Genomic DNA, 16,108 nt, shown 5'->3' on the forward strand with positions numbered 1-16,108 from the left:
GAAACACAAGGAAAATGACAAGTCAAGGAACCTCAATTCTCACTCAAAATAAAAAGGCAACAGAGCAGTCAATGGAAAACCTAGAGGATAGCTCTCAAAATGCTCTACAAACACTACTGGTAAACATGCTGAATGAAAAGACTGAAAGCCTGAATATGGGTATGAGCAAACATGTTGAAGCTAGTCAAAAATTAATAGAGGAATTCATCAAATCCACAAACAGAAAGCTGAATGAATTTCCAAGAAGTAAAGGGAGTCCAATGAAAGTATAGCCACTCAGTTAAAGGATTTGAGAGAAAACACTGAAAACCAAATCAAGGAAGACCATACAAGATCTAAAACAAAGTTTCAACAAAGAAATTAAAGCCAATCTCTGGAATTGAAGATAGTCTAGACTTTAGAAAGAACAAATATTCCAAACAAATCCAAGAAACAAGACAGATCCCTACAAGAAATACCAGACACAATCAGAAGGCCTAATTTAAGGTAAATAGGTATTGACGAGGGCCTGCAGAGGAAGCTAAAGAAATAGGAAATATATTTAATGGAATCCTAGCAGAGAACTTCCCGAATATGTAAAAAGATAGGCCCATTCAGATACAAAAAGCCTTTAGAACCCTTTAGCCCAGACAAGAACAGGACACCCCACCACCACATTGCAATCTACACAGAATCAATAGAGACCAAGGAAAGGATCACTTAAAGCTGTCAGGGAGAAAAGATCAATCACCTGTAAAGGAAAACCAATCAGAATAACTCTGGCAAGGGACTGTGAAAACAAGAAGAGCCTGAAATGAGGCATGCCTCGCCCTAAAGACAAACAACTACCAAGAATAGTGTACCCAGCTAAATTCTCCATAGCAAAAAAAATTGAAACAATGTATCTCCACAAAACCAGTATTACAAAAGATACTTAAGGGCCTCCTACATATAGAAAACCAATAAGAATACAATAAAGGCAGAGAAACAGGCCCCTAAACAGAGAATCAGATAATCACAGTAAGAATCAGATAATCACAGTAAGAATTAACTAGGCACAGCTCCTAAGGAGGATAACATAGCAGTAACTACCAAACACCTCTCAATCCTAACTCTTTTAATATTAATGGGCTTAACTCTCCAATTAAATGACACAGGTAGACTAGTTGGATTAAAAAGCAAGATCCATCTATTTGCTGTCTTCAAGAGACACACCTTGCCCACAGAAACATATTATGAAAGGCTGGAATGAATTTTATCAAGCAAACAGCCCCCACAAGAAAGCTGGAGTTGCAATAGTATTCAGATAAAATAGACTTCAAATGAAAATTAGAAGAGATAATACATACTAATAAAGGTATCTCTACTACAGGAGGATGTAACAATTCTATATATCTATACACCAAATGCTAGAGCACCCAAATTCATCCAACTAACACTACTTACCCTAAAATCATGCATAGATTTTTGGTGATTTTAATTGTTGATTGTTGGTGACTTTAATATACCATTGTTGCCTCTGGATAGATCAAACCAACTCAGAACTGAGAAACCTCAGAACTAAGATATAGAACCAACCCAGATGCTCCTTCATAGATGAATGAATGAAGAAAATGTGGCATATATGCACAATAAAATTCTATGCTTCCTTAGAAAGAATGACATCACCCCATCAGTAAGGAAATGGAAAGCCTTGGAAAAAATCCTATTAAGTGAAGTAAGCCAGATGCAAACAAACAGGCTCCATGGTTTCCCTCTTTTGTAATAATTAGTTTGTATGTAGGACAGTCCTAGCAGAGGAGCACAATAGCTCAATAGCTATGTACATAGGACCATATAAAATATTGCTAACTGAAATGAGCTCCAAGATATGGAAATAAGTTTATTGATTTTTTAATGTACTGTGTGGTTTTTTCTTTTGGTTTATCCCCTGTTGTCACTGTCTTTTATTTTGGTACCTTGTATATATGATGTTCATCTGATTTGGAGAAGGAAAGGGAAATAACAAAATGTTGAGACAAAGGACAAAGATTGAACTAATACAAATGCACTACTCACAAGACACCATGTTGGAAATGACCTTTACAATATGAGGGAGCATTGAGTTGGGGGATGAGGGAAATGGCAGAAAATGGGCTGAGGAGAAATGTACTTATTTCTTATGTAACTCTAACCCCTCTGTACATCACCTTTACAATAAATATACCTTAAACCCAACTCATAGTTCCTTAGAGATGAAGGGCATTTTGGTGGTAAGATGGACTGGCATTCATGACCTGTAAATATTGTACAGTCTACAGAGCAATCTTCAGTTCTGTACAGGGAATCCTGGTAACTCAGAATGGGAGCAGGGCTTTCTAGTCATAGGCCTGAAATGCTTGCTGACCTTGTAACAATTAATCTGTTAATTATAGTCAATGTCATTATCTATTAGAATAGAGTCAAGTTGAACTGGGTTGTAGTTAACATTGCTAAGAATAAGTTGGCTTCACTTCAAAGAATTTAGAAAACTTATTAAGACATTACATGAGGCAGAAGATCTAAAAACCTTTAACTGATGGCAGTAAAAGCCCTCAGAATTTTTGTTTTGTTTTTTATTTTGGGTCCGATCGTGGGGCCTGACATATGGGCCTGGGCGCTGTCCCTCAGCTCTTCAGCTCAAGGCTAGCACTCTACCACTTGAGCCACAGCGCCACTTTCGGCTTTTTTTTTTTTTTCCTGCTTATGTGGTGCTGAGGAATGGAACCCAGGGCCTTAAGCATGCAAGGAGAGCGCTCTACCACTGAGCCACCTTCCCAGCCCCCAGCCCTCAGAATTTTTATATACCTTCAGCATTCAATTTGAAGGATTATACATACATATCTCACTTAAGTTCTCTAATATAAAGAAACAAGTTTTAAATCTTAATTTTTTTAATATTCAAGTAGTGCTTTGAGTAGTTTATATACTAATCAGTTTTTTTAAATAAACAAATGATCTTTTTAATGTTAAACTACATTCTGACTTTTTACAGATGAATGACAATGTGTTTCCTATTTTGGAGACAACTGTATTTCTCAAACACACAATTAAAGAAAGATGGGAAAAAAATAATTAAAGTGCCTAATGCCTAACATATCAAAAACAAATTGTTCTTAAGGTGAGACACATTTAACAAATATCACATATCCTAGGTTTGACTCTGAATTTTATCCTCCAGAATTGTTTTGCCTGTGGTATGCTTTCCTGCCATAGGCAGCTTCAGGTTAGGCTATCTGACCAGGCCTCCATGAGAAATGGGATACTTCCCACAGAAGGCATCTTCACTAGATTATTATCAAAAGTATCATTTCCTCAAATTTTCAGAACTGATTTTATTTAGAAATACTTCTATCTTCCAAACCCTTTATATTCTCCAATTTTTATTAGCATGTATTAATTGTACAATGTAGGGGATTTGTCAGACATACATCTTTGTTCTTTTCTCATGTTCACCCCATAGACTACTGTTTTTTAGCTCTTTTCCCATCCTTTCTTGCAATTTTTAAACATCGGTTTTATTATGGCCTTTCCATATATGCATACAATATATTGTGATCATCTTCTGCCCTATCACCTTTGTTCCCCACCTCCCTCTGGTTTTCTTCACTAGTCTTCCACGTATGATCACATCCACTTTAAAGTCCAGCTGCCACATAGAAGAGAGAATACTGCAGTATTAGTTTGAGTCTGGCTTATTTTGCTGTATACATTTTCCTTCAAATAAAATTTCGCTTTTGCTCATGGCTGCGAACTCATTTGTGTATATGACAATGTAGATATATTTGATTAAATTGTGAACAAGAGCACCACCAGTTTAGAAATTTTAAGTACATTTTATTAACAATGTATCCCTTTGATAAGATTATGTTTCAGGAGGCTTTTAATGCCCTTGACATAAACTGTACACATTATACAAAAACAAGAAAACCACAACAAAAAAATCAGGGTGAGCAAAAACATTTGGGGACAAATCTTATTTAAATTATACACAACTCAATGAAATATTCTTACGGAAAATATATAAATACTTTTTGTTTCTATGTTACAGTTATACAATATAAATCAGATTTCAATGTCTGTTCAGTGACCTACAAACACCAGAACCTCCAAATATGTAGCAGCGTATTACTAAATAAAAAGAGAAATCATGTGGTTACAGAACATTAAAGTCTGAGATTTTTTTCACAACCCCTTACTATTTTTCAAAACTAATTTACACCAATTTTTTTTACAATGCATTCTAAGGGTTTCTGACAGGTCAGTAAATGGAACATATTTCAACAATCATCCATCAACTTTTCTTCACTCCCCGCCTCTTGCCCCAAGATTTTGCATTTTGTGCTAAATCAACCTGGTTAAGTGGCAAAATAGTAAGATTTTTTTTTGGCATTAATTATAATTTTCAAATTAAGTATTTTATAAAGAACATCAAACAATATGTGCAATTTATGCATGCCGTGGAATAGTTATAAACTTAATTGTAAAAAATATTCCAATGGGGGAAAATTCCATATTCTATGAATTATCTAAACCTACTATGAATGAAAACTACCCAGGGAACCTAGAACTAAAAGAAAAAAGAACTTTTCTGGAAAGATTCTGAAATCTTATAGATTCCACTGTTCTTCGATAAGCACTGCTATTAATTTCACTGTTGTTTTCTGATGAAATTCTCATTGTAGTGACATTCTTGAAATTAAGATGGCAACAAGGTATTTTACAAATACAAAGACATAGGGACCTTTACCAACTATATTTTAGAAAATCTGAAATGGTCATTTCTAACACTTCTTCTTAAAGGTCTCTCAAGTAATTCTCCTCTTTGATTTCCCATTTAGTTGACTGTTAAACTGAGAGAAAAATGGAAGCATAGACAAAGTTTGGGGGAAAAACAAAAATAACACAAAACCCTTACTTCCAAAGAACATTTCCCAAATCAATTTACAAGTTCTTTTCACACAAAATTAGCACCTCACTCTTACCACGCAAAAAATAACTGCAGTTTTAATTTGAATGACATACAGGTTTTTTTTTATTGCTTGTGATCTGTGCTTTCATATGGGGACAAAAGGCATCCTCTAAATGGAATGAAACAAAAATTTGTTTAAAGAGCAGCAGACAAATCTAAATAAGCACTGACATCTCACTGTTGAAAACTCTGCCACTGAGCCATGCCTTGAAAAACTCACCTTTAATCATCTCAAGCTCTAGGCAGAAGAGCTGGAAACTATTAAAGCCACGATTTCTGAAGGAGTTTTCTATGCATTATTATACCAATAATGTATAGATTTCTAAAAAACCTCTTTTAACATTGTCTTACAAAATGTCCTTATGCTACTAATCTTTATCAGAAAAATGTTAATTAGGGAGAACACACTTCCTACTTTCTACTCCCCAACTTACCTAAGCACAAATGGGATAAACATGTGAGAAATTTTAAGAGTATATTCAATTATGAATACTAAATTTCTAACTTCATTATCAGTATTTTCTTAGTATGTGAAATTGAAATCTATTTTTGAAAAAAGTTCAATTAGAAATGATAATTCACTTTACAATTATAAATTCAGTTTACAACCAGTATAACTGTTCCAATTCCTCCAAATTATTCAGTAATTATCAAGTGATAGAAATTTATATGGGCTAAGATTAATCCTAAAATCTTTAAAAAACATACAGTATTGACATTATTTTGGTGTTCTATAGTGTGGGAATATCTATTATTTATAGATAACTTTCTCAATTATTTCTATTATTACTGACACCATTCTTAAGACTTTTCTATAATTTAATATTCTTAAACACCTACGTTAATCACTTGGCACTGCGTGTAGTTTTCATCATAAACATCTACTTTTGTACAAGCAAATATTTAAAGAAAACATATTAGACCTGTCAGTAAAAATATGGATAAACCAAATAGCACTATAAATTTAAACAGATTTCTGAGTATACTGACGAAGCTGAGTATCTTCCAATAGTAAGTGCTACAGGCAGGTATGATGACATACATGTCTTTCAAAGTAACAGTCAAACAACAACAACAATAACAAAACCTGTTCAGGCTAATAGTAACAGCCTTCTTTAGGATGAATGACAGGTGGGGTACAAGGATGGAGGGCTGTCTGTGACAAGAAAAGAATTATTGACTTTTGAGAGATTAAACCACAGAATTTTATATTCTATATTAACTGAGGTAGTGTTTAAAGTGAATGTCTAAAATATGCTAATCCCATTATGAGTAATACTACTACATTACTTCCTTTGGAATTTTAACCACTATTTGGTTTAGTATCTCTGATGTTTGGTTCTCTGGAAAGGCAGTTTTATTTGTCCAAGACCAAAGACCAAGGTGACAGGCAATGTTCTTAGAAGTACTGTTGACATTTAAATAAACACTTGGGTTCAGTGGTAAAGTTATTTGTTTTACTTTCACTGAATTTTATGAGAGAGAAGACCACTTTTTAACATAAGCAGCAGCTTAGAGCCCTTATCTGCCTTGTTTTAATGTAAATTGCTACACAGTGCACACGAGAACAACTGAAGTGCAGTCCACACGGTGTTAGGAAGTGAGATGAAATGCTTCATCCCAATGGGAGCTTTCAGTGCTAGGAAGTTAAAAATGAAAACAAAAATCTCTGTGAGTTACATTTTCTAGTTCACAGGGTCCTTTACAGAGATCTCAAAAGAACAAGACCATTACAAAAAGGATCTGCAACATAGTAAAATAGTAATCAATGTTCTATGACTGTGTCAAAGCTGATGTGTAATTATAAAAATGTACTACAGAAATGAATTAAAAAAGGGTCCTAATCAGTCCAGCTGGATTTTTTCTATTTATATGCAGATTTCAAAAAAAGACAATCCTTTCACTTACAAGCATTATAAGGATGGTGGTCATGCTATCTTTATATACAAATTTGCATATATGTTTGACTCTTGTAAAGGTTTCCAAATATCTTTATACACAAGTCAGACAAACAAAACCTTGCCCCCCATAACTTAAGAACTTCACAAATGTGATAAAGGCAGTAAGTGTATTCTTAAACTCACCTATCACTACCTTTATTTAGTTTGTGCAAAATATGAACACTGATAAAAATTAAATTACTGATGCTTTAAAATTTAGTAATTAAGGCTTTTCACTACAATTTGATTAATGAATTTCAATAATGATTTTAAGGATATATGGCTCTTCTTTTCCCATGGAATGTGTAAATTGCAGGCACACACACAGCTCTTGCTCCAGATTCCAAGTATTCTTTAATGCTTTCCTTTGCTCTAGGCTAAACTAACAGTGCTTATTCAAGTCCCTACTTAAAATGATGATATGGGAAGTAGACGAAAATGGAAGTCTACCAGAAATGTATTTTTTCAAGTGGGAAATATTTTCAATTAAACTACAAAATGTTTTGTAAATTTTAATCACAAACTGTAGTGAAAAACCTTACTTGGCTTAAACAGCCTATAATAATACATTGAAACATAACTGGAGAGATGGAAAACAACTTAGAATTTTTATGCAGTCTAATAACATTAAAAAAATAACTTAAAGAGTCCTAGATTGCTGAGGCTCTTCTTTCACTTTGAGGTTATAAACCTCTGAAGTAGTGTTACAAACCTTAAGAAAAGGTGGAAGGGCCGAGGTTCACTAACACCAGCAGTCCCGTGCCTCACAGATACTGACTCCTGGCTTCCACAAATCAGTTAACAAACAAGGCATCTTTATATTTACCCCAAAAAGGAAAAAAAAAAAAAAAGAATTCAGTATTAACTGTGTGATGGGTGCTTTTATATTTCCTATTGTTGATCCACTGTCAGTAGGCCTTTAAAAATGAAAAAATAGAAAACCTACATAGGTATTCAGTGCTTTGCTCTTGTATATGATGGTAACTGAAATTCTTAAACTTGGTAAGAATCAGGAACCCTTCAAAGGGCTCAATAGGGGAGAGAAAGAAGTTGATTTGGTTAGGAAGTCAGCAGTTCCAACTGTTCAGGTAGCCGTACTTGCTGGAACGGTGCGCAGAAGAGACTTTGGTCTTTGCTGCGCAGTCAGTCCTTTCTGAGGCTTTTAGGGTATCCACAAATATGAATATATATAGCATATATCTATATTCATCATAAATAAGAGGTCAGGATTCAGCAGATGTATCAATTATAGGTTGCTTTGGTGGTATTGCCAACACAGCCTCTGCTTCTTCATGCATCTAGGAAAAACGTGGTAAATTATTAAGAGCTTTTACAGAAACAGCACAAGATGTAGATATAATCTTTCTTTTAATTTAATTCAAACATGGAATGATTCTGGAAAGTCTTCAGACATACAAATCCTTACTTGTAAAAACTGTACATCTTGAAATAATTCTTGTATGAACCTCCGACACTGAAGTCTAAATGTGCAGTGTGACAGCAAGTGGGAAACTTCAGAATAAAGGCATATGTCATCAAACGTTTGGGGGTACTTCTCCTTAATTCTAAAATGAAAGAAAAGTCCATAGGATGATACAAATTGTAATCATGATTCATCCAGTTTCCTTCCAATATATCACTTTTATTTTTTTAAGGTTACCAAAACCTTAATGCTTCTGATAAAGTTAAAAATATTCTCATTAGTATAAGAAATCACATTTACATAAGCCTAGGACAACTCAAGTATTGTCAAAATCAGATTTTACAACAAAATTGTCAGACTAAAGTTATAATATCTTTAACTATCTGAACTTGTCTTTTAATATTTCAAATTGTGACTTTTGCTGGAGAGCAGCTTAAAATTATCCATTGTGGGAGATAAGAACTCTGCCCAGAAATCTGCAGAGGGGTGCTGGCATCTGCATGAACTTTAAGAGCCCTACAGGAGACCTTACAGTGCATTTCTTTTGAGAACCACTACTTTAAATAGTGCAAATACAGATGTTGACAATAATGTCAAAATTTCCTTTTGTCATGTTACTGTAAGTTAGGGAAAAAAGTCTGTAACACTAAAGAGAAATTGGAAACAAAAATCAATTAAAAAATCAACTTTTTAAAAATTGAAGCCTGCATTTTTCTCAGACATTTGGTCTTTGGATTAAATCTCTTAAAAAGTCAAGTGCTATAGCCATCAATAATTATTGTGTCATAAACAAATTGAGAATGTAAAGGCTGTGCTTTTAAGTAAGGTATTTTGAAATTGTCTTAAATTCTTCATTCACATGGCCTCATAAATATGTTTTAATAAAAAAAACTAATTTTTTTCAAAACGTAAAAACACTAACACAGTGGCATTGTTCTAGACAGCTTTTCTCTGTGTGTATGCTGGTCCTGGGGCTTGAACTCAGACACTGTCCCTGAGCTTTTCACTCAAGTCTAGTGCTTGACCATTTACGGCACAACTCTATTTCCAGGTTTTTGGTGACTAGAAAGAAGAGTCTCACAAGCTTTCTTTCCAGACTTGGCTTTGAAACTCAGATCTCAGCCTCCTGAATAGGATTTATAGGTTTGAACCACCAGCCCGGTTCTGTTTTAGAGATAACTTATATTTTAATGTCTGGCTTAATGGATAAGAAACAGATTCTCATTCTTGTTTTTGTATTCCATCTGTTGAAGTACACACAAAGTGTAACAAAATTCAACCTCATACAGATGTGTTTGAGGTGCTGGTAAGCTAACTTCTGAAGTATTTCAAGAATCTTACAAGTAACATCCACGCACAGTTTACTCACGTTAGAAGCCCAGTTTCATGACACTTGGTGGAAACTGAACTACTCAGATTGACAACTAATCTTAGAACTTCTTTGCGAAGGAGTATACGGCACATTGGTGTATCATCTGGAATTGTTTTAACACCTGAAAAGAAGATTTTGAGTGTAAAGTTACTTTAAAAACTGAAACCAACTGCATTTGGTCTGCCACTAACCAAACTTTCTAATAAAAGCAGATGGCTGCCATACAAGTGAATGCAGGTACAGGTGCAATATTTAAGAACCTGCTACTGCTAAAGGGTAGACGAATAAAGAGAAGAAGGGGAAAAAAAAATCAAACAAGAATCCAATGTGATATACATAAATAAAATTAAGAAAATGGAAGGGGCGGGTAGGGGAGGGGTGGGTGAGAATGCCAAAAGGGATGAAACTGATCAAGATATATTGTATTTGTTAAATGGCAACTCCTTTGTAGCACAACTACTTAAGACAAAGGTATAAAGACAAAAAAAAAAGGTCTGCTAAACTACTTCATTAAAACAAAACTTGCCAGTTTTTGTTTAAGCTTATTATAATTTTTTTGTACTGATCCTGGGACTTTTTCTGCTCACAGCTGACATTCTACCACTTAAACAACACCTCCTGTCTGCCCTTTTGCTGGGTAGTTGAAGGTAAGAGCCTCTAGGATTTGTCTACCCCAACTGACTTCTAAGTACAATGATCAGCTCTCAGTCTCCTGAGTAGCTAGTATTATAAACATGAACCCACTTGTGCCCTGGCTTGCTGAATTTTTGAAATGACTTTAATTTTCAGTATTTATGAAAAACAATGACAAAAAAACCAAAAACTCAACCAGCTAAATAGCAGCTAAAAACCAGCTAACATTCATGATGAGAATTAAATCTAAAAGCTCACCTAGTAACAATTCTGTGCTCTTCGTGCTGCTTGCCGAGCCTTCTTGAGACACTCCATCACTGCATCCAGAAATCCCCGAAAATTTAGACGGAACTACTTCTAAGGGATTGTGGAGAGGTTGTTCACACCAATCAGAATATGGAATATCTTGAAGATCTGAAACAAGTTTATTTAAAGAATTATAAACACTTTATTCTTGTTTACTCTCTCAACTCTAATAAAAGAGTATTTATAACAATTCCCTCAAAATAATATTTTCAAAATAATTGAGATTACTTAGATATTGAGTGCTAACACAGGGTAATCTTAAACTTTGAAGACATTCTTTATTTTCCTAAATAACAAAACTACTATAGCAATGTGATTAAAAATCCAAGTGAATATATAGAGAGAGCTAAAAGTGAAAACATGTGTTCTCTTTCTTTTCATCCTTCCTTCCCCATTTAAATACCTCTCCATAATAAAATGCCATTAAAAGTTAAGTGTGTGTACATGTGCATAAATCAATACATGCCCCCCCATATGCATACTTCTTCAGGTCTTTGGCTTAATTTTCTTTCTTGATCTTGTGTTATATTAGCAGCATTGAAGTGTATTATTTCCTGAGTTTTCCCTTTTCCACTGAACAGAATCAATATAAGAACAATGCTTTTCCTACGTAAAGCTCAGTTCATTCCCTACAATTTTATTTACTATATCACCTACATATTGCTAAGAGGATTTTGAAGTAAACTAACATTTAACTTCAAATGTTTGGGGGTTTAATTTTTTTTTTTCCTGGGAACTTACTTATATGGAGCAAATGGAAATCAGAAACTAACACTGGACAACCTATAAAAATCACACAACCCAAGGCTGGGAAGGCGGCTCAGTGATACAGTGCTTGCCTTGCATGCATGAGGACCTGGGTTTGATTCCTCAGCACCACATAAGCAGAAAAAGCCGGAAGTGGTACTATGGCTCAAGTAGTAGAGTGCTAGCCTTGAGCTGAAGAGCGGAAGGATAGCACCCAGGCCAAGTTTAGGCCTCAACGGACAAAAAAATAACAATAAAAAATAAATAAAAAAATCACACAACCCTGATACTTTAAAAAATGTTGAAAATTGATTTTTACAATTTTGACAGAGCACACACACACAATCAGCTAGAGGAGAAAACTTTTTAAAGGCAGGTCCAGTTTTCTTTAGCCTACAATATAAGAAGTATTTATTACCTCCTCCTACTCTGGTTTCCACAAAATAAGACTTATTCATCTACCTGTACTTGTTAAGATTACTGTCTATATCACACTAAATGGAAAATACTTTAGTTCCTTGGAAAATAAGATTTCTAAATTTAGTGCAGTTTAATATTTTGGTTATTAAAGAATTATGTTTGCCAAACATGTAAAAGTAACATATGTTAGTATGCACTGCTTTTTAAAATAAAACCACTGGGAAAGGTTCTTAAACTAAAGATGTACTTTAAAACTACTTTTCCTAAGTAACAATGAATAATCATGTTATTTTAGACTCAGCTTATGAACTACCAAGGGGAAATGGTAAAACATTCCTGGTTTGAGGAAGAGAACAATTACCTTTTCTCAGTTCTAACTTTTCATTATAAAACAAACAAACCTCATTTCTCTAAGTAAGCAAGGTTCAAATATAATTCTCTCCTCTGATGATGCTCTTTGTATGAAGGGCATTAGTTATGAAACACATTAAATCATGCCAATAACATCTTAAATGAGATAAATATGTGTTACATGAAAACTCCAGAGATTTAATCAAAATAGGGGTATTATTTATACCAGCAGGATAAAGAGAACCAAAAACTCCTGGGATGGGGAAAAGAACAGCTAACTGACGTACTGTTCTTACTGATAGAGGATATGCATCTTATTCAGCTGAAGGCAAATTGTACACACCAGATTCCGAAGATTGACCTTCAGGGACTTAAATTCCATTCTCAATTAAGAAGAATTCCATGTAATGAACTTTAAACACATTTTTACTGGAGATGCTTTATTTCAAGATTACTTTTAATTTGGATAAAGCATTTAGTCCATAAACTAAGTGGATTTACTTTAAAAGGATGATGCTTAGTTTAAGCCTGTTTGCTTTGACTGCTTCCTCTCTTTTAAATTTATAGCACTCTAGAGCTTAGTCTTATTTTATATTTAAAAATGAAGGTAAGCAATTTAGCATAGCGTATACCCTAAGCAAAATACACTGGAGCTGCATGCTTTACTCCCTGTAATGCAAGATAAGGCTGAATGCAGTTAAATGCCACTACGAGAGAAAGTACAAAAAGCTGTAAGCAAAACAAAATGCTGTAAGCAAAACATCCATTTGCCTTAACTCAGAAAAATAAATCATAAGGTTTTTATTTTTGGTTGTTGTTTAACGAGAAATCCATGTTATATACTTTGAGGAGACGCCAGGAAATAATCTAACAGGCAGAGTAATGAACTTTGGGAGCAAAGAGACTTAGTTTATGGGAAATGTTATTTCTAGAAAAAATTAAGCATTTCTATAGGGAAATCTATTGCTGATATTACAATTTCCAGCATTAAGGCCTGGATTAGTTATTTTGCTTATGCTGCTAATCTACCACTTGATTCACAGCTGTTTCTGGCTTTTTCCTAGTTAATTGAAGCCAAGAACCTCATGGATTTTTCTGCCTAGGCTAGCTCTGAAGTGCAATCCTCAGATCTCTGCCTCCTGAGCAGCTACAATTACAGGCCTAAGCCAACAAAGCCTGTCTATTTCTGAATTTATAAACCCAGTTATCAACTAACTGTAGCGTAGCAGAAGATGTAAAAGGAAGAGAACAAGGCTATTTTATTTAGGAATATGAAAGTGTAGTTATATAATTATTTACAATGTAAACTACTATTTACTGAGGGCTTAATACTAGGAAGGGGTCATTATTTCCAGAGTTAAGCTAAAAATAAAACTATAGCTTGGTGAGATTAACTAGACGATACAAGATGAAATACCTTAGCAAGAGTGTGTTGGCTTTGAACCTAAGTTTCTTTGCTCCCAAAGTTCATTACTCTGCTATTAGATTATTTCTTGGGGCCTCCTCAAAGTATATAAATTGGGCAAGAAAGCCAGATGGATAGGGTTCCACTTCATCTTTCCCCAACACCATCATCTGTATAGGTTTTATATAAACTTGTTTTTCACATAGATTTTAAGTGAAACATTTAATCCCATAGTCAACCAAATGTGAAATCCATCACTGTCTCTTTTGGATCCTCCTCTCCCCAATGTAGTTTTTATTTACCTCTCAGCTTATCATCTTAATCTTGACCTTCAAAATGATGCTCTTACTTTTCCTTTTCATTTGTCTGTTGTGGAGGCTATTATATTTTTATATTTGGCATATATATTTTTATATTTGGCAATATTTTTTCGTAGTCACCTCTCACACTGGTTAGTCTAATATACTCGTAAGATTTCCTGCTGTAAGTTGGTTAAGTATATAGCTGGGTCATTTCAGGGCTAATCCCATATATATTTCATAACTAAGTAAAAGACAGTATAGCAAAGCTTACTAAAAAGTACTTCATATATACCTATTGAGCAAGTAAATGAAAAAGAACTTATAGGAGCTAGAGAATAAATAATGTAACCAAATGTTCAAAAGCGTATCTTTTCTACTATGTGAAATATATCTTAACACTTTCCCAAATTCACAGAAAAAAAATTATAAATAAGTGAAAATAATTCTATCATGTCAGTATGTGAGAGGCCTACTTACAAAGGATCTACCACACGCAGGCCTCACTGGGATACGGAATCCAAGAGAAGATTGCTATACTACCGCTTAATTTTATGCTATCTGTAGCATGCTTACATGCCACAATCCAATGATTTGGGAAGCACTGAATTATGAAGAAGCAAGCTGGAAGAGCCATAGAAATCTAATCACTACGAGGTTTTCCTGAGGTATCTAGATAATATTTATTATGAAAAAGTATACACTCAATAACACTTGAAACACATTTATACTAATTTGAAACTGCTTATGTGTAACTTTTATTGATTCATATTAAAAAGAAAGGCCAATCTTGATGTATGTATGAATACCCATATATGCACACATGCTCTCAAATATAAACTGAGAGTCTACTACATAGGTAGATATTAGAAATACACAACATAAAAAATGCTTGTCACTTAGGATGAGGTGGACTGAGTTCTCAGATAGACCATAGGCATCTGTGTGATGAACTTGCTTCTGTGTGGAGAGGGGAAGGGGTAAGAAAAGAACAGTGGGGAAAACACATTTCTCAAGAATAGTGGGGAAAACACATTTTTCATGCCTAGCAGTTATTCAGTTAGTCAGTAGTGGTATGTCAATTGTAAAAGAGAAAAATGAGGGCTGGGAAGGTGGCTCAGTGGTAGAGCACTTGCCTTGCATGCATGAGGCCCTGGGTTCGATTCCTCAGCACCACATAAGCAAAAAGAAAAAAGCCGGAAGTGGCGCTGTGGCTCAAGTGGTAGAGCGCTAGCCTTGAGCTGAAAAGCTGAGGGACAGCCCCCAGGCCCAGAGTTCATGCCCCCCCCCAAAAAAAAGAGAAAAATGATGAAAAACACCACTAGGTAAACCACAAAGAGTCTTGTGTATCATAAATGAATTAGTATTAAGGGTGGATTGGAGGAAATCACAATTAAAGGCTACACGTATACTACAGTAGAGAGATACTGAGTAAGTATGAACTAGCAAGAATGGAGTAAGAAGGAATAATCAAGAGGGCTGACAGCTGACTTGTGACTGACTAGAACAGATTCAAATGCAGGTGGATTCATCTCAAAGGAGAAAATCACTGACCTGAATGACTACATATTGCACTTAGTTGGTTACTGGGCTGGAAACCCAGAATTTCAATACAGACACAATAGAGACAGTTATCATCTGTATGTTCCTGTAGCCCAGTATCTTCTGTACTGTCTAAAAACAGAGAAGCATCTGAATGGATTGAATTCATTATTTCCGTAAGACTCATCTGCTGTCGTAGCAAGTGAAAAGAGTTTTTTACAAGACCTCCAGTTCCAGATGGGAGACCTATATGTCAGAAAATATAAAATAGTCAGATGAGATAGTACCAATGATACCTTCTATAAATTACTTAAACTGTATGGAAATTTAGAGAAGATCAGAATTCTTTTTATGATTTAACATCTAATTTTAACTGGGAAAAATAATTTGTTCTAAGTTATGAAATAATTATAATCAGCATTTATTTATATTACTTTAGTATGAGTTTTAAATATAAAATAGAAAAGATAGTGTATCAGTTCAATTTTCCCCAGAATTTGCCTAAAGACAAGAAATAATCTAAGTTTAAAGACTTTAAAATCAAGATTATGAAGCTGTAAAATCTTTGACTTGTATTCATATGTATAAAATATAAAATTTTATAAAAGATAGATTGTATAATTTACAGAAACATTTTTTATCTTTCCTCATCCTAAACAGATGTTTCTTGAACCTATGAAGATTACTGTTAAGCATTTTCC

General features: G+C 34.3%; 1 protein-coding gene across 5 annotated transcripts in view; it reads right to left on the reverse strand.

Moving 5' to 3' along the window:
- Positions 1-3,813: 3,813 nt before the first annotated feature.
- Rictor (RPTOR independent companion of MTOR complex 2) overlaps positions 3,814-16,108 on the reverse strand; it is a 93,805-nt gene continuing 81,510 nt past the window's right edge. For all 5 annotated transcript variants that reach the window (XM_070041073.1, XM_070041075.1, XM_070041076.1 and 2 more), the window contains 5 exons: positions 15,420-15,653; positions 10,596-10,751; positions 9,702-9,825; positions 8,336-8,474; positions 3,814-8,207 (listed from right to left, as the gene is read on the reverse strand). In XM_070041073.1, the coding sequence (XP_069897174.1) occupies positions 8,133-8,207; positions 8,336-8,474; positions 9,702-9,825; positions 10,596-10,751; positions 15,420-15,653 (728 nt within the window). In that variant the 3' untranslated portion in view covers positions 3,814-8,132. The remainder of the gene's footprint in view (positions 8,208-8,335; positions 8,475-9,701; positions 9,826-10,595; positions 10,752-15,419; positions 15,654-16,108) is intronic.

Source organism: Dipodomys merriami, unplaced genomic scaffold (genome assembly GCF_024711535.1).
Source record: "Dipodomys merriami isolate MVZ:Mamm:240054 unplaced genomic scaffold, mDipMer1.0.p SCAF_30, whole genome shotgun sequence".
Taxonomy (NCBI): domain Eukaryota; kingdom Metazoa; phylum Chordata; class Mammalia; order Rodentia; family Heteromyidae; genus Dipodomys; species Dipodomys merriami.